The following is an 18,902-nucleotide window of genomic DNA, read 5'->3' as shown; positions in this document are numbered from 1 at the left end:
CTCTGGGTTCCCCAGCCCCGTCTGAGCCTCTGTCCTGAGGGTCCGCGTCAGTGGTGCACAGCCAGCGCATGATCACCCGCAAGGAAGGAGGCCGAGATGTCCCAGCCGTCCCGAGGAAACCATGACACAGCTAATCTCTGCCCACTGGCGGCACGCGAGTGGGGCGCCACCCGACCCCCCTTCCCGGCGGCCCCACAACACAGCCTACATTTCATAATTCAAAGATGCAAAGCAAGCGAGCTGCCCTGCGACCTGGAGGCTGCAGAGTGGGCCCTTCTGCTGCTGGGGGAGGGGTGCACCCTCCTCCAAGGGCACCCCTGCGCCCCCAGCACCCCTGGCGTCCCCAGCACCCGCACTGGGCACATCAGGGGACCCACCGCCCCAGCCAACTCGCCGGCCCCTCGTCCGGCCGCCAGCCCCCACCAGCCTGGGGGGGGGGGCTCCCTACTGTTTGTTTTTCGGAAACACCTTGCAAAATGGACGTCAGAAAAACACCCCACCCCACCCCCGCCACGATGCAGACCCGCGGCTCAGTCTACCTCCAACCATCTCAGAGCGGAGAAGCGGGCGCTGCCGCGCTCATCGCCTCGGACGGGGACCCCGCGAGCAAGCGCACGTCAACACCGGCCACGCGCTGTCGTCAACGCAAACCGGAGCCAGGACCGCGGGTGGCGGGACGGGAGCCGCGGCGCGGGCTGGGGCAGGTGCTGCCTCGCCGGGCTCCACGCCGCGGCGCGCCCGGCCGGACCCGCCGCCCCAGCGCCGCAGGGCGAGCAGCCGGCGCGCACGTGCCCTCGCCCCCGCCGGGCCGGGGCTCCGCCGGGGAGCAGCTACTCCCCGCGCCGCGCGGACAGGCCTCCGCACAGCCGCCGCTCGCTCGGGCTCGGGGCGCACGGCCATCGCGCCCCGGCTGGGCTGCCCGCACCGGCCCCTCCGTCGCCCGCGGCCACCGGGGCCTCCCCGCTCTCCCCGCGGGCACCGACCGGTGCGGGACGCCTGCCGGGCGGACCGGCTTCCCGCGAGCCCGGCCTGCCCGGGCTGCCGCCGCGATGCGCAGTACTCACCGCCGTCCGCCGCCCCCGCCTCGGCTCGGGCGCCTTTATGCTCTGCGGGCGGCGGGCGTGCGGGCGCGCATGGTCCTGCCCTCTCCCGAGCGGGCGCCGTCCCGCGGCCCCACAATAGGCGGTGGGCTGCAGGGCAGGGGTGGCTCTGCGAGCAGGCTAGCTGGCCGCGCCCCGCCTCTCACATCGCTGCCTCCTCATGTCTCCAGGCCCGGGTGGTACCCGGCTCCCCGGGGAAGCTGGAGCCGGCAGCTGAGGCGCCGACTAAAACACGGCCTGGATACCCGTCCAGGAGCTGACGTCACAGGAAAACAAGCATCTCTGCATCGAGCCGGAGCCGGAGCCGGTCCCGGAGCGGAGCGGTGGCCGGCAGGAGGCGGATCGGCCTCCGCGAGCCCTCAATGCAGCGCCCGCGGGGGACAGCCAGCTGGCCGGGGCCCTCCTGCCAGGACGCAGGGACACAGTGGCCACCCAGGTGCGAGTGACCACTGACCTGTATGCACAGAGGCCGAGAATGGACCCAACACAAAAGCTGGAGGGGTCTGAGCCCGGTGCCACAGCCTGGGGGTGAGGGGAGCAGGGGAGAAGCTGGGGTCCAGCCAAACACTGGCCAAACCCTGATCAGGTGGCCTTTTGAGGTTTTCATTGCTCTGGGGGACGGTAGGCACCAGGAAAGGCGGCAAGGGGGATGCCCCACACGAGGAGGTGAGAATGGGGTGACTAGCTGCAACCACACCCCGCAGCTGAGGTGGGAGGGGGCCGTGACCCTAAGCAGGACCTCACCACCAAGGGCACCGTACCTGGAGGCAGCCAGAGCAGAACCCCAGCTACAAGGGATGTCCTGACCCTACTACTCCTGCGTATGTGCCCAAACCCAGGCCCGAGTCCTCGCCCAGCCCCAGAACCCAATCCCTCCTCCCTCCAGATCCAAAGCACACACAGGAAAGCCCAGGTTGCTCCACCAACAGCCCCACATCTGCCGGGGCGGCAGGCGGGCGGCAACTCTACCGCCAGGCTTCATTCACCCTGGGGGCACGGGAGCGACAGGACCCTTCAATGTGCCCCACTGACAAGAGCCTGCTGCCTTGTGGGGCAGCATCTGGGGAGCACCCCGGCTGAGCCCCCGGCGGTGAAGAGCAGACATGGGGCTCGCAAATGTGGGCCGTTCGTGTTCACCGCACAGACTCTGGCCTCAGATGTGGGTTCGAACTCCAGGTCCTCAGTCACTCGCCATGTGGTCCCAGGCCACTTTGGAGCGTCCCCCGTGAGCGGCTGGCCGGCTGTGTGACGGCCGATCACAAACAAGAAAGGATACACGGGACACTCAGAGGCACCCTGGGAAGGTCCCCATGTGTCCTGATTCCGCTGGGCCTCTGGTCCATAGAGCACAGAGGGCACAGCCCGGGTCTGTGGCAGCATACCCACCTAAGGGTGGCCGTGTCCCATGAGCAACAAGGGCTTCCCAGACAACAAGCTCCGGCCGGCTTCTGTAGTTCTGGTCGACTGAATCAAGTCAAAACAGTAACATTTCAAGGCCCGTGAAAAGTACATGAAATACAAATGTCGCTGTTCATAAACGGAGTGTCTTCGTGGCACGGCCGTGCTCACCGGTCACGTTCGTGCGTGGCTGCGCTCACGCTACAACGGCGGCACAGCAGCTACGACAGAGACCAAGCAGCCCACGGATCCCAAATACCTGCCACCTGGGCAGCTGCAGAGAGGTTTGCCGACCCCCACGTCAGTAAGGTCACACGGTAACTGAATCTCCACGTCCACACGGGCTTCCCCGGGAAACGCAGATTCGGCGGGTCGGTGTGAACAGCTGCCTGTGACGGGTTCTGTGCCACAGCCCCCTCCTCTAGCCCGCGACGCCCCCAATCCGTCCCAGACATGCAGTGTTGCAGGACTTGAGAAACACAGGCTGAACCGGCAGGCTGCTCATTCTAGGGGAAGCTTACTGTAGGTGGAACACGAGCTTGTCCCGCTTATTGCAAATAGTTTGGGACAAAGCTGAGTAAAAATGGATGTTTTAATAAAACAACAGACACCCTTGTAAAGACTAGGGACTTCTAGGTATTAGGTGATTTCAGAAGGATTTGTGGCAGCCCACCTACTGTGCCGGAGCCCTCAGCTCCCAGGTCCCATACCCCCTGTTCCTCCAGCCGGTCACCCTGAGCCCCCACCTGAGCTCGGCCTGTTCCTCTTGCTCCCCGGGACGGTGGGCCTGAACACACCCGACGGGGGCACTTTACTTCCCACTTGGTCACCAGCTGGGGTGGGGTGGCTGGTGGCGAGCTGGCCTTACTGAGCCCTCAGCATACTCCCGGAGCCCTTCCCGACTGTCAGAGCCCACACAGCCCACGAGGTAGCCGTCACTGCAGCCTGCTTTCCCAGAGGGAAACTGAGGCACAGGGAGCCGTGCCCACCTGCCCAGAGCTGCTCGGCGGCTCACGGCACAGCGGGGTCCACTCAGACGTTACACCCTCCACCTTCCACGGTCTCACAGACGCACATGTCCCCTGGGGCCACCACACTGCACAGGCCAGCGCCTGCTTCCCCAGGGGGTCGTGACCACCCAGGCCGAGGCCCTCCCCTCCCTGCTCTGCTCTGGCTGTTGCCCAGCACGTGCCCAGGGAGCACATGAAGCTTCAGTGTCAGAGAACGGGCAGGACAGCAGCCGGGGGTGCGGGGGTGCGGGGGTGCGTGAGCAAGAGAGAGGCAGCAGGTGGGTGGGGGCAGGTGGGGCTGGGCCGTGGCCCGATGTGAGCCCCTTGTCCTCCCGCAGGCCCGGAGGGAAGCCCTTCCTCTGCCACCCGAAGCGACAACCATGGCTGTCCCCGGCCAACCCCACTTCAGGGTCCTGGCTCCTCTGAGCTTCTGGACATATGAGCCCAGGTGAGCCCAGGTGAGCCCAGGTGAGCCCAGCCTCCACTCCCTCCCCCACCACACAGGTCAGCACACCTTTTGTACCCTTGTGTCCAGGCACCTGTCTGGACGTCCTCAGGCTGTGGAACTTCCCCCAGAGCTGCAGTGGAAAGGGCTCGGGGCCTGGCTCCCCGCCCCACCGCCAGCAGTGAGGGGTGAGAAGGGGACTGTGAAGCCCCCACGGCCTGGACTCCCTACAGGTGAGGACGCCCCTGGCTCACGGGGACAGGGACGCAGCTGCAGACAGGGGCCGTGGCTGATGCTGGAGAGGGTCCCACTTCTCGGGGTCCTGACCCAATCCTGCCCTGGACCCCGGGGGCCAGCCCCAGAACTCACGTCCAGGGCCCCCTGGGTGACAAGGGGCCACTGCAGCCCTTCCTGGACGGGCGGACACCCCAGCCCTCCCTCCAGCCCATCCTGGACAGGCGGACACCCCAGCCCTCCCTCCAGCCCCTCCTGGACGGACGGACACCCCAGCCCTCCATCCAGCCCTCCTCGCAGCCCTTCCTGGACGGGCGGACACCCCAGCCCTCCCTCCAGCCCCTCCTGGACGGATGGACACCCCAGCCCTCCCTCCAGCCCTCCCCGCAGCCCTTCCTGGACGGGCGGACACCCCGCAGCCCCTCCTGGGCAGTCACCTCGAGTCTCCACCACAGGCCACGGGGAGTCCAATGGGCCTGGTCCGGGGAGGGAGCTGGCTGACAGGACTCCTCGGTCCCTCAGGTGACCCTGCCCAGCAGCACACTGCCCAGGTCCATGGCCTCCACCAGGGGTCTTGAGGAGTGTCTGGGCTGGAATGGCGGCAGGGACGCCCCGAAGAGAGGCAGCCGCAGGTGCCTGCAGTGTCTGTGTCCAACGTGTGTGACAGGCCCCGCCACCCAGGGAGCCTCCTCCTCCTCCAGGGCGAGCCCAGCACCAGCAGAGGTGCTGACCTTAGGAGCCCCGGCCCTCAGCGCTCTGGCCACCCGCCCGCCGCGACAGCCCCAGGTCATCAAGAGTTTTGCGTAAGGCACCAACTGCCCTTCGCTCAGGCGGGGGGGGGGTCTGGCCCTCCCGTATTTACAGCCCTGACTTCTGCTCAGGTGGGGCAGGCAGCCACTAACGGTCGGCCGGTCACTTAAGGATGATGGAAATGTTCCCGTTGGTGGAGCCCCAGCCACTGCCTGACATTGGCCTGATTTCCAGCCCCCACAAACACAAACACACACAGACAGGCGGCAGACACACCTTCCCAGGAGAGAGCCCACTCCCTCCCAGGCCACCCTGCTGGGGCTGCGGGAGGCTGGTGTCAGGTGGCAGGAAGGGCCAGGAGGGGCCGGCAGGAGTGGCTCCCTGGTCACTTCTCACATCGGGCAGGTGTGTGGCTGGTCAAGGACAAGCAGCTGTCCGGCCCACGAGGCCACCGGGCAGGGAAAAGGGAGAAGGTGCCTGACCTGGGCCTCCCCCCTTACAGGGGCTCTACAGGCAGGACAAAGTGTCAGCCACACATACCTGCAGGGCCTACTCACGAGGGGGGACCTGCAGGGGTGCCACCTGGCCCCCAATCTGTCCCACAAACTGGCCCAGGGTGTGCTCCTGACCACCAACGGCACAACCCTGGCCCCCAACCTCTCGGGCAGCCCTGACCCACCCCCCACGGTATGGCTCCGGGCCCCTCCCCTCCGAGCTCCACACAGGACTCCACCTGGACACAGCCCTGGGAGAGCACGGGGCCCGCAAACCTGCATGGCCTGAACCACAAAGCATCCCGAGAGGGCCGTGCACGCCCCAGGCACAGAGCGTTTCCCAGGCACAGACCCACCGCTGCGCCGGGCCAGCCCCACTCCCCCACGCGGAGACGGGTCCACCTCCTAACCCCAAGACCCCGCAGATGTGATCACTTGTGGAGCTCAAGAGCACCCTGGACTACCGGGTGGCCCTGGACCCAGTGACTGGTGTCCCTGTGGGAGAGGACAGAACCAAGGGGAGCTGAACATAAAGGAGGAGGCAGAGGCTGGAGCAAAGCCTCTCCACGCCATGAAGGTGGACAGGGCCAGACACACCCTCCCCGAGCCTCCAGGCCCAGAGGTCAACGTCTGTCCTGAGCCACCCGCTGTGGGGCCCCAGGAACCACACTCACCGTCCATACACCACAGCAAAGGGTGTCCCCAAGTGGCCCTGTTACCATCACTGCCACGACCAGGGCGGGCGGGGAGGAGACCGGCCCCGCCCCCTTCACCTGGCCGCACGGAGTCCAGGGGACTGATCTGCTACTTGTCCTGTGATTATCTGCTTCCAGAGACCAGCGCCCAGGCCAACGCACAGCATGATGTCGCTCAGGCCGCCCCCAAGTGGGACATTCCTGCACCTTCGGGACAAGCAGCTCAGCTCCTGGAGCCCAGGCCGAGGGTGACACCAGAGCCTGGGTTGCTGCGTCTCGGGCCACTCAAGACGGAGAGAGGACAGTCCAGACAGACACCGGGGCCAGCATCACCCTGCACACAGACGTACGCTCTAGACGGAGCTGTACCAAATGGAGGGAGCAAAATGTTTCTACCCTTGGGGAAGCCAGAAAGGAAAACCCTACCACACCTGGATGTACAAAGCAAACATCAACGTGTTCGTGTGACGTTCGTGTGACCAGAGGCATGACAGGCTTCTCGGTTCCTTACGCTGCCACTCACGTCCTCCCCTCCTCAGCCCTGCAAGGCCCTGACATGTGTCTCCACTGGGCGGGAGGGACCCCCGGGGCAGCTAAGCTCCCACAGGGCACTCAGTGCTGACAGCAGGGTCCCTGGCTCTCCAGCTGAACCCCAACGGCACCATCGCTCATGCAGGGCCCGGAACTGGACTGAACTCAGACCCTTAAGTGGGGACCTAAGAGGCTCCTGTTGACAGCTTATTCTGATGCTGCTTCAACATGGACAAGTGTCCCCACACACAAGTGGGTACGCAGACCACGGTAAGTCCACACAACGGAAGGGTATTCAGTCACCACAAGGAATGAAACAGCCGGGCAGGTGACCGCTGAAGAAACGGGTCGGAGGACCGGACAACAGGACGGACGGCGAGGCCTGGTAGACAGGCAGCGCCCACCTCCAGCAGCAGCAGGGGTCCCGCTCGTGCGGCCGGTTCTCCAGGACAGACTGAGTCTCAGACGGAAACGTGGTCTCACACCAAGTGCCGTCTCCAGCAGCAGCAGGTGGAGTCAGAAATCAGCAGCAGGAGGAAACCCGCAACACTCACAAAGCCGTGGAAAATAAACGACAGGTTCTCGAATGACCACTGGACCAGACGGGAATCCAAGAGGAATCAGAAAATCCTGAGAGACAGAAGGGAACAAGCCACGACGCCCAGAGCTCAGCGGGTGCGGAGAGGGTGCTCGGCCGCCGTCGCTGAGGCGCTGACAGGGGACAGGAGAGGCCGAGGTCAGCACCAACCACGGCGTGAGGAACCGGCCGGGGCGGCGGACAGAGCCCAGAGCTCCCGGAGGAAGGACGTGGCACAGATCAGAGCGGAGAGAACGACACGGAGAAGGAAAAACCACAGAGGAAACAACGACAAGACCGACAGGATGCAAACCTGTAGCCAGATGGACTAAGAAAGACTCGAATCACCAAGCTCAGACGCGGAGGTGGGCATCGCTGCTGACCCCGCAGCAGCCCTGCGGTCATGAGCGAGAACTGGGGACAGTTGTTCACAGGCCGGCAGTCTGCACGGCCTGGATGAGAGGACAGACCCCTAGAGGCGCGAAGCCTACAGGACCAAACCCCGAGGAAGCAGGGCATCCCCCAGACCTGGGGGGAGGAGAGGGGTCAGTCTTCCCACAAAGACAAGTTCAGGACCTGACGGCTTCACTGGCGAACTCTACCCGACATTTAAATAATGAATACAAACCATTCTCCAGCTTTTCCAAAAAAGGAGAGAACACTTAGCTCACAGCACTATCCTGATACCAAAGCCAGACAAACACAAGAGAACACTACAGACTAACACCCCTGTGAACACTGACCACAAAATAAAACAGAATCATCAGAATCCGCAGCACAATAACCGAGTGGGATTTATTCACGAGAGGGCGCCCCGATGTAGGAGCAACAGCTGTAATACTCCACATTAGTGGAGCAATGGAAAAAACCACATGATCACTTCAATTGGTACAAAAAAGGCATTTGACAAAGTTGAAAATCCTTTCATGATAAAAATACTCAATCAACTAGCCCTGGCCGGTGTAGCTCAGTTGGTTGAATGTCATCCCAAGCACCAAGAGGTCGCCAGTTCAATTCCCGGCCAGGGTGCACCCTCGATCCCCAATGGGGGTGTGCAGGAGGCTGCCAATAGATATTATTCTCTCTCTCTCTCTCTCTCCCTTCCCGTCTCTCTAAAATCAATAAAAACATATCTCCAAACAAAAAAATCATGTGTGTGTTTTCCCGTATTACCAAACAATTAACTCTTTTCTGACATTGTTGACCTGGAGATGGTATCACTCCAACTGGTTAAGAGCTCAGTCCTACAAGAGGGCCTCCCTGCCCTTCCACCAAGAGCGGACGCCAGTCCAGGTTGTCACCGGTACTTCTGACCCACGAGCAATAGGTCAGCGGTGCCCACGACCCCCTCCAGGCTCCATTCATTTGCTGTGAACAGTTCATGAACTCAGAACGTAACCCTGGAGCAGCCAGTCAGAAGAGAGGCACAGGGCAAGGGGTCAGGACGGGGCGGAGCTTCCGTGTCCTCCCTGGGAACCACTCTCTCCACATCTCCAGGGGCTCACCAACCGGGAATGACTGAATAAACCACTGGCCACTGGAGACTGATTCAACTTCCGGCCCCTCTCCCCTTCCCTGAGGTGAAGGATTTAACTGAAAGTTGCAACCTTCTAATCACTAGATCTCTGTGGTGACCAGCCCTACCTGGAGGCTACCCTGAGGCCCTCCTACCAACTGACAAAAGAGTCTCCTACCACTCAGGAAATTCCAACGGTATTAGGAGCTCTGAGTCAGGAACTAGGGACATAGACCACATGTTTCTTACTATTCCATAGAAGGAAAGAACCTCAACATAATGAAAGCTAAAGTGGAAAACCCACAGCAAACATACCAATGGTTAAAGGGCTCAGCTTTTCCTCCAAGATCAGAAACAAGACAAAGATGCCTAGCTCTCATCACTTCTCTTCAATGCAGCACTGGAAATTGTAGCCAGAGCAATTAGACAAGAAAAAATAAAAATAAGAGATCCAGATTGGAAAAGAATAAAATAGTCTGTGTTCACAGATGACACAGAAAACTCTAATGATTCCACACAAAAAGTTATAAGAACTCATAAACAAATTCAGCAAAACAGCAGAATACAAAGTCAATAAAATCAATCTTTTCTTTTCTTTTCTTTTTTTGGTACATGCCCCTAGCAGGAACCGAACCCAGGACTCTGCTCCGCAGGCTGATGCTTCAACCACTGAGCCAAACCGGCCAGGGCTCAATTAGGCTTCCAGTAAGGATGGCAGGTAGGTAAACACGGTATCACCTCCTCCCACGACGACATCAAAACTACAACTAAACTACAGAACCACCATCATTCAGAACCGCCTGAAATTGAGCTGAATGGAAGTCCTACAACTATGGAATTAAAGAAGCAGCCACATCGAGACTGGTAGGAGGGGCAGAGGTGCAAACGGGTTGGTCCCACACCCAGGTGTGGAGGGTAAAAATCAGGAGGAGACCTCAGCTGGGAAGGTCTCCCTGAGGACTAAGGGGTCCCTGTCCCACACCAGGCAACCAGCTCAGGGTTCCAGTGCCAGGAAGAGAATCCCCATCACTTCTGGTTATAAAATCAGCAGGAACTGAGGCTGCTGGAGCCCCAGGCAACTCCTCTTACAGGGCCCGTGCATGGACTTACTCTGACTCACTCCCTCTAGGCTCCAGCATGGAGGGGAGGCAGCTTGAAAGGCACCAGAGACATGCAGGGAAGAACTGAGTTGTTTGGCATCCAGGGAGAGCTGGAGAGGCAGCTTTCTCTTAGACAGACGTGCTGGTGGAGGCCGCTGCTCCTTTGGTGAGCCCTTCCCCCTGCAGGCAGCCAGCAGCCATATCTGGGACTCCAGCAACCTGGCTCACACTGTTTGCCCCGCCCTGGTGATTCCCTGAGGCCCTGCCCCAGCCAACTTTCAGGCCCACCCAAGCTGTTGCCACTGGCTTTACCATAGGATTGGCCTGTTTTGGCTCCTGCGTCAGTTTTTCCTAAATTCTATCAAACAAGCAGCATCTGGTCTCAGCGAGCCCCATATCTCTTGCTAACTGGCCCCAGGCCTGGCACTAGCAGCAGCCAGCCTTGGTTCACAACTTGGCTTCACCTGGGCACCTCCAGGCCCAGCACAGGAAGCACCATCTGCAGACCACTTTGTAGCTCATGCCAGGTGGCCCTGCATAGAACACAGCAGTGGCTGTCCTGGCCCCAGAGCCAGCACACCCAGTGGACAGCTCAGAACACTGCAAAGCACCGCCACCCAACCACCTTCACAGGTGACACTCTCAAGGAATGAACTCAGTGGGTACCAGAACCCTGCTGAAGTAAGTCTTGCTCTGTGTGGTGGCCCCTGCACAGCTGATCCTCCGAGTAAATCCCTCCCATTGATGTGCCAACAGCAATCAAGACTCAATTACAACAGAAGGGTGTACAGTCCACATGAGGGGTATACCCTGAGGGCCCAGCCGGGGTGATCATGGAGACTGTGCCACTGGACCCTACAGGATACCTACAATAGAACACCCTAGGAAGCCTAAGAGATGCAACAACTCTACCTAATACACAGAAACAAACACAGGGAGGCAGCCAAAATGAGGAGACAAAGAAACATGTCTCAAATAAAATAACAAAACAAAACTCCAGAAAAAGAACTAAACGAAATGGAGATAAGCAATCTAACAGATGCAGAGTTCAAAACATTGGTTATAAGGATGTTTGATGAACTTAGTGAGGGCCTCAAGAACATAAAAAAGGACCAATCAGAAATTAAGGAGGCACTAACTAAAATAAAGAATAATTTATAGGAAATCAATAGTAGAGTAGATAAAGCCAAGAAGCAAACCATCAATTTGGAATATAAGGAAGCAAAAAACACCCAATCAGAACAGCAAAAAGAAAAAAGAATCCGTCTGGCTGGCGTGGCTCAGTGGTTGAGTGTCGACCCATGCACCAGGAGGTAGCCAGTTCGATTCCCGGTCAGAACACATGCCCAGCTTGTGGGCCAGATCCCCAGTGAGGGGCATGCAGGAGGCAGCCAATCAATGTTCTTTCTCATCGATGTTTCTTTCTCTCTCTCCCTCTCACTTCCTCTCTCTGTAAAATCAATAAGAGAAAAAAATTTTTAATAAAATAATAAAAAGAAAAAAGAATCCAAAAAAATGAGGATAATATAAGGAGCCTCTGGGACAACTTCAAGCAGACCAACATTCACATCATGGGGGTGCCAGAAGGAGAAGATTCTGAGAGAGCAAGAAATTGAAAACCTATTTGAAAAAACAATGACAGAAAACTTCCCAACTTGGTGAAGAAAACAGACATACAAGTCCAGGAAGCATAGGGTCCCAAACAAGATGAACCCAAAGAGGGCCACACCAAGACACATCATCATCAAAATGCCAAACGTTAAAGACAACGAGAATCTTAAAAGCAGCAAGAGAAAAGCAGTTACCTACAAGGGAGCTCCCATAAGACTGTCAGCTGATTTCCCAACAGAAACTTTGCAGATCAGGAGGAGTGGCAAGAAATATTCAAAATGATGAAAAGCAAGGACCTACAACCAAGATTACTCTATCCTGCAAAGCTGTCATTTAGAATCAATGGACATATAAAGAGTTTCCCCAGACAAGAAAAAGCTAAAGGAGTACATCACCACCAAACCAGTACGTATTATATAAAATGTTAAAGGGTCTTCTTGAAGAAGAAGATAAAAAATATGAACAATAACATGGCAATAAATATGTATCTATTGAAAGTTGAATCTACAAACAAAATGAACACGCAGAACAGAATCAGATTCATGGATGCAGAGAACTTTTTGTTGGTTGCCAGATGGGAGGAGGGTTGGGGGATGGGTCAAAAAGGTGAAGGGATTAAGTAGTACTAATTAGTTGCTAGACTAATGAACCTCAGAGGGAAGGGGGGAGGGAGAGAGGGATGAGATAAACCAAACAACTTATATCATATATGCATAACCAATGGACACAGGCAATAGTGTGGGGAAGGCAGGAGGGGGGTAGGAACGGGGAGGAGGGGGTCACTGGGGGAAAAGAAGCAACATCTGTAATATATTCAACAATAAAGATATATTTTTTAAAAATGTTCTGGCCTCTTTGGCTCAGCAGTAAAGCATCGGCCTGTGGACCAATGAGCTGTGGGTTCAATTCCGGCCAAGGGCACATACCTCAGTTGCCGTTTGTCCCAGGCCCTGGTCAGGTCATGTGGGAGGCAACCAGTCGATGTGTCCCTCTCACATCGATGTTTCTCTCTCTCTCCCTTTCTCGCCCTCTCTCCCCCTCCCACTCTATCTCAAGATAAAGAGAAAAATATCCTTGGGTAAGAATTAAAAAAAAAAAGTTCCAGCCCGGCCGGTGTGGCTCAGTGGTTGAGCATCAACCTATGCAACAAGAGGTGCGGTTCAATTCCCAGTCAGGGTACACGCCTGGGTTGCAGGTTCGATCCCCAGTAAGGGGCGTGCAGGAGGCAGCCGATTGGTGTCGATGTTTCTCTCTCTCATCGGTGTTTCTATCTGTCTCTCCCTCTCCCTTCTCTCTCTAAAAAAAAAATCAATAAAAAAAATGTAAATGTCAGTTCCCTTTTAAAAATAAAAAATTAATAAACAAATAAGACAGTTCCCGTTACAATAGCATCGAAAGGAACAAGATACTTGGAAATAAACCTAACAAGGAAACGAAAGACATGCACTCTGAAAACCAGGAAGACAGACATGGAGAGACGGAACCTGGTGCACCGCTGTGGAAGACAGTGCGGAGGTTTCTTGAAAAATAAATAACAGAATTACTGTGTGACCCAGCGAGCCACTCTGGACAAGCACGTGCTGAACTGGAAGCAGGTCTCAAAGGAACACCTGCGCACCCACGTTCACAGGCGCACTACTCACAACGGCCAAGGGGTGGCAGCAGCCCAGTGTCCATGGACTGCCGGATAAAAAACCAGGTTCGTGCACGCGGGGAAATTACTACTCAGCCTTTAAAAAGAAGGAAATTCTGCCCCGGCTGATTTGGCTCAGTGGTTAGTGTCAGCCCTCGGACCAGAGAGTCACAGGTTCAATTCTGGTCAAGGGCACATACCTCAGTTGCAATTCGGTCCCCAGCCCTGGCTGGGGTCACGCAGGAGGCAGCCAATCAGTGTGTCTCTCTCACATAGATGTTTCTCCTGCCCTCCCTCACACTCCTCCGGTGAGGATTAAAGAAAAAGACACATTCTGTATGATTCCACTTACATGCGAATAGTTTAACTCTGAGACAGAGAGTCGATGGGGTGCCTGGGGGGTGGGGCGGGGGTGGGGAAGTCAGTGTTTAATGGGGACAGATGCAGGTTTCCCAGATGAAGAGTTCAAGGTTGCACAACAGTGTGAACGTAGCTACTCTCGATGACTTGGACCCTGAACGCAGTTAAGATGGTCAATCTCACGCTCTGTGTATTTCACCACAATTTAAGGCAGGACATCCTGACCCATGCCGCAGCAGATGAGCTTCGAAAACGTCACTCCAAGTGGAAGGAGCCAGTCACAACAGATCGCACACGGGAAGACTGCGTGTATGAGAAGCGTCCAGGTCAGGGAGAGCCACAGACACGGAGGGAAGACGGCTGGTACCAGGCGGAGGAAGGGGTGATGCTGACGGGTCCGAGGCTTCTCTCCAAACATGTTTAAAAGTGGGAGAGGTGGGGGGTGCATCACAATCTCATTGTACTAAGTGCCACGGAACTGTTCACTTTAAAAGGTTAAGGTAGCCCGGCCGGTGTGGCTCAGTGGGCTGGGCATCATCCCGTGCACCGAGAAGTCGCTGGTTGGATTCCTGGTCAGGGCACATGCCCAGGCTGCGGGTTCCGTGTCCAGGCGGGGTGGGTACAGGAGGCAACCGATCAATGTTTCTGTCTCACATCAATGTTTCTCTCTGTCTCCCTCTCCCTTCCTCTAAAATCAATAAAAAACATTTTATTTTTTTAAATTATGATATTTGATTTTTCTTTTTTTTTAATCCTCACCCAAGGATTTTTTTTTTTTTTTTTTAATATTTATCTTCAGCCCTGGCCGATTTGGCTCAGCGGTTAGAGCGTCGGCCTGCAGTCCGGAGAGACCCAGATTCGGTTCCCGCTAAGGGCACGTACCTCAGTTGCAGTTTGTCCCCGGCCCTGGTTGGGTTGTGCGGGTGGCAACCACTTGATGTGTCCCTTTCACATCGATATTTCTCTCTCTCTCTCTCCCTCCCACTCTATCTGAACAAAACATCGAAAAATGTCCTCGGGTGAGGATAAAACAAAAAAACAAACAAACACAAAATTTAAAAATAAATAAATGAAAAGTTAAAGTAGAAAAATTTTAATGTGTACTTTACACAATTTTTCTAACCCCCTGTAAAACCGGCAAAATTCGTACTGAACAGAACATGTGGAAAGGTGAACAGGAACTCGGGCCAGCTGGCGCCAATGGCCCCCCCCGGACGTGCCCGGCTGGCACAGTGAGCCCACACTTTCGCTGGTGCCCGTCTCTGGCCTCGGGGCGGCAGTCCACCCACCCAGCCCTCCTGGCCAGGGCCTCACGCAGCTCAAGGACACATTTACGTGCCACCATCTGACCACTCCCACGTAACCTCCGCCCGTGCAGAGCTGCTTGGGGCCACAAAAACCACCGGGAACGTGGGCGCCATGGCCATGGGGTGACCAGAACAGGGCTGTCCTTACCGTCCACGATCAGCATTTAAATCAAGCCGGAGACTTCCGGTCAAGATGGCGGCGTAGGTAAATGTGGCATCGCGTCCTCCCACAAGCACATCAAAGTTACAACTAAACTACAGAACCACCATCATTCAGAACCGCCTGAAATCAAGCTGAACAGAAGTCCTACAACTACAGAATTAAAGCAGCAGCCACATCGAGACTGGTAGGAGGGGCGGAGGCATGACAGGCTGGTCCCACACCCATGTGTGGTGGATAAAAATCAGGAGGAGACCTCGGCTGGGAAGGTCCTTCCTGAGGACTGAGGGGTCCCCATCCCACACCAGACGCCCCACTCAGGGTTCCAGTGTCAGGAAGAAAATTCCCATAACTTCTGGCTGGAAAAACCAGCAGGAACTGAGGCTCAGGGAGGCTGAGGCGGCTGGAGCCCCAGGCAGCTCCTTAAAGGGCCCGCGCACGGACTTACCGGACTCACTCCCTCTAAGCTTGGAGGGGAGGCAGCTCAAGGGGCACCTGAGACATACAGGGAAGAACTGAGCTGTTTGGCACTGGAGCGAGGGCTGGAGAGGGGCTTTCTCCGGGACAAACGTGCTGTCAGAGGCCGTTGTTCCTTTGGTGAGCCCTTCCCTGGGGCAGCAGACAGCCCCCATACCTGGGACTCCAGCTACCTGGCTCACACTGGTAGCCCCGCCCTGGTGACTCCCTGAGGCCCCGCCCCACCCAGCTTTCAGGCCCACCCAAGCTGTTGCCACTTGCTTAACCATAGGATTGGCCTGTCTTGGATCCTGCTTCAGGTTTTCCTAAATTTTTTCAAACAAGCAGCATCTGGTCTCGGCTAGCCCCATACCTCTCGTTAAGTAATACACAGAAACAAACACAGGAAGGCAGCCAAAATGAGGAGACAAAGAAACAGGTCCCAAATGAAAGAACAGAACAAAACCCCAAGAAAAGAACTAAGCGAAATGGAGATAAGCAACCTAACAGATGCTGAGTTCAAAATACTGCTTATAAGGATGCTCAATGAACTCAGTGAGAACCTCAGTGAACTTAGTGAGGGCCTCAAGAACATAAAAAAAGACCAGTCAGAAATGAAAGAGGCATTAACTGAAATAAAGAATAATTTACACAGATTCGATAGTAGAGTACGTAAATCCAAGAAGCACACCATCGATTTGGAATATAAAGGAAGCAAAAAGTGCCCAATCAGAACAGCAAAAAGAAAAAAGAATCCAAAAAAATGAGGATACTGTAAGAAGCCTCTGGGACAACTTCAAGTGTGCCAACATTCGCATCTTGGGGGTGCCAGAAGGAGAAGAGCGAGAACAAGAAATTGAAAACCTGTTTGAAACAATAATGGCAGAAAACTTCCCTAACTTGGTGAAGGAAACAGACATACAAGTCCAGGAAGCACAGAGAGTCCCAGACAAGATGAACCCCAAGAGGCCCACACCAAGACACATCATCATCAAAATGCAAAAGGTTCAAGGCAAAGAGAGACTCTTAAAAGCAGCAAGAGAAAGGCAGTTAGTTACCTACAAGGAGGTTCCCATAAGACTGTCAGCTGATTTCTCAAAAGAAACTTTGCAGGCCAGAAGGGAGTGGCAAGAAATATTCACAATGATGAAAAGCAAGAACCTACAACCAAGATTACTCTTTCCTGCAAAGCTGTCATTTAGAATCGATGGCCATATAAAGTTTCTCAGACAAGAAAAAGTTAAAGGAGTTCATTACCACCAAACCGTTACTATATGAAATGATGAAGGGTCTTTTTGAAGAAAAAGATAAAATATATGAACAAACAAAATGGCAATGAATACATATCTATCGACAGTGGAAACTGCAGGCAAGGTGAACAGGCAGAGCAGAGACATTCTCGTGGATGCAGAGAGCATTTTGTTGGTTGCCGGATGAGAGGGGGGTTGGGGGAATGGGTGGGGAAGGTGAAGGGATTAAGAAGAGCAGGTTCATTGCTGGACTGACAGGCCTCAAAAGGAAGGGGGTTGGGGGTGGGAGGAAATAAACCAAAGAACTTATATGCATGACCAATGGACACAGACAATAGTGTGGGAAAAGGCGGGAGGGGGGTGGGAGTGGCGAGGAGGGGGTCAATGGGGGGAAAATGAGGAACATCTGTAATACATTCAACAATAAAGATGTATAAATAAAAAAATAAATAAGTAAATAAATAAATCAAGCCGGAGAGTACATACTGGAGAGGACGCCAACCCTCAAACAGCCTAGGAGCTCGGGCCCCGTGTGGAGGGCTCTGTCCACTCCTGACCAGTGAGTCAAGGCCGTCCTGCTCCACAGCTGTCAGCCAGGTGGGCGTCAGCGCCCAGAGCTGGGATCATGCCCAGGGGAGGGCACCCAGCTGCCAGCCAGCCTGGCTCCCCGGGCACCTGCCGCCTCCCAGTGCTGGAGGGACACTCTCCCACAGAACCCAGTCCCAGAGCTGCCTGGCACGCACCTCAAGGACCTGCTCCTGTGCCCGAGGCGGGACTCTGGCGAAGTGAACACATTCTCCAAATTCCCCCACGGTGACACGGACGCTGCTGAGTCACCCCCATTCGACCTCTGGCAGAGACCCGAGTCCTCGGGTCCCATGATCCCCGTGTCCCCAACACAGCAGAGGCTAGTCAACCCCAACAACCCTCCCTTCACAAGGCCGGTGTGACTGTGCCCAGGATGGAGTTCCTGGTGTGTGCCCTGGACGGTCCACCCTGGCTGGGCCGCTGCCTTCTCAGTGTGGTTTCCAACCTGAGTCTCAAGCTTCACCTCCACCCACCCCTTCCCCACCCTTGCCTTCCGTTACCACCCTGTGATGAGCTTGTTGTCTGCCCCCCCACGACGTTCAGGCTTCCGCTGCCCCTGCCCAGCCAATGCATGCCAACTCCGAGACTGTACCCCTCACTCTCCACTGCTCCCCACCTGGGCCCGTCCCTCCTGGGGAAGATCAGGGTGTTTCAGGGACTTCTGGCACCAACCAACCCAGCTGGTAGCCCCCCCAAACGACCACACTCATTCACCAGGACAGACACACAGAAAGAGGCAGGTACACCAGCCAGTGAAAACCCCACAGCAGGCCCCCTCATCCGCTCACTCCCCTTAGAGTCTTCATGGGGTCAACAGCCCTAAGCCACAGGCCGCCAAAAGTGTCACCGTCCCCTTGCCTGCACCCCGTCAAAGTTCAACCCGCAGCACCAGAGTCAGAGGGAGAGGCGGTACTCACTGTCTTCTCCAGGGCACGGCAGGCCGGGCTGCTCGGGGGTGCTCGGGAAAACTGCACAGAGGGGGAGAGAGAGCGTTAGTGCCAGTGTCCGCCACCGGACGCAGTCACGCGGGGAGGGAGGGTCAGGCTGACCGCGCTCCGCCACACAGCCCGAGTGGCCGACGACCACCTGCGTTTCGGAGACTCGGGAACCCAAGTGCGTCCACCCAAATCCCTCCTGCAGACTTTCCCAGGGGTGTCAAAGAAGCCATCGGAGGGATGCAGAGGCTGACATGTGCCAAACAAACCGGAGAAAAGAGACCCATGGCACTCTGAAAGCCGACATCGGCAAGCTCACCAGACCCCCTGTCTCGGCACTAACGGGGTTCACAACAGATACTGTCAAACATACCCAGGACTTCCACAGCAAAGTATCAACAGCGGAGTTTACAGAGTATGGAAACTGCCCTGGCCAGCTGGCTCAGCAGTTAGAGCGTCGGCCTGCGGACCAGAGTCGCGGGTTTGAGTCTGGTCAAGGGCATGTACCTCGGTTTCGGTTCATCCTCGGCCCTGGTCAGGGTTGTGCGGGAGACAGCCAGTCAATGTGTCTCACATCGATGTTTCTCTCTCTCTCCCCCTCCCTCCCATTCTGTCTGAAGATAAATGGAAAAGTATCCTCGGGTGAAGCTTACAAAAGAGGCCCTGGCCGGTTTGGCTCAGCGGTTAGAGCTTCGGCCTGCGGTCTAGAGAGACCCGGGTTCGGTTCCCGCTAAGGGCGCGTACCTCGGTTG

At 56.3% G+C, this 18,902-nt stretch overlaps 1 protein-coding gene across 2 annotated transcripts in view; it reads right to left on the bottom strand.

Annotated features, from left to right (window-relative positions):
- PRKCZ (protein kinase C zeta) overlaps positions 1-18,902 on the bottom strand; it is an 81,356-nt gene that overhangs the window by 56,285 nt on the left and 6,169 nt on the right. For both annotated transcript variants that reach the window (XM_036281450.1, XM_036281451.1), the window contains one exon: positions 18,133-18,183. In XM_036281450.1, the coding sequence (XP_036137343.1) occupies positions 18,133-18,183 (51 nt within the window). The remainder of the gene's footprint in view (positions 1-18,132; positions 18,184-18,902) is intronic.

This window comes from Molossus molossus, unplaced genomic scaffold (assembly GCF_014108415.1).
Source record: "Molossus molossus isolate mMolMol1 unplaced genomic scaffold, mMolMol1.p scaffold_m16_p_35, whole genome shotgun sequence".
Lineage (NCBI taxonomy): Eukaryota > Metazoa > Chordata > Mammalia > Chiroptera > Molossidae > Molossus > Molossus molossus.
Note: the sequence above shows the minus strand (reverse complement) of the source record. Positions and strands in the feature narration are given on the sequence as shown.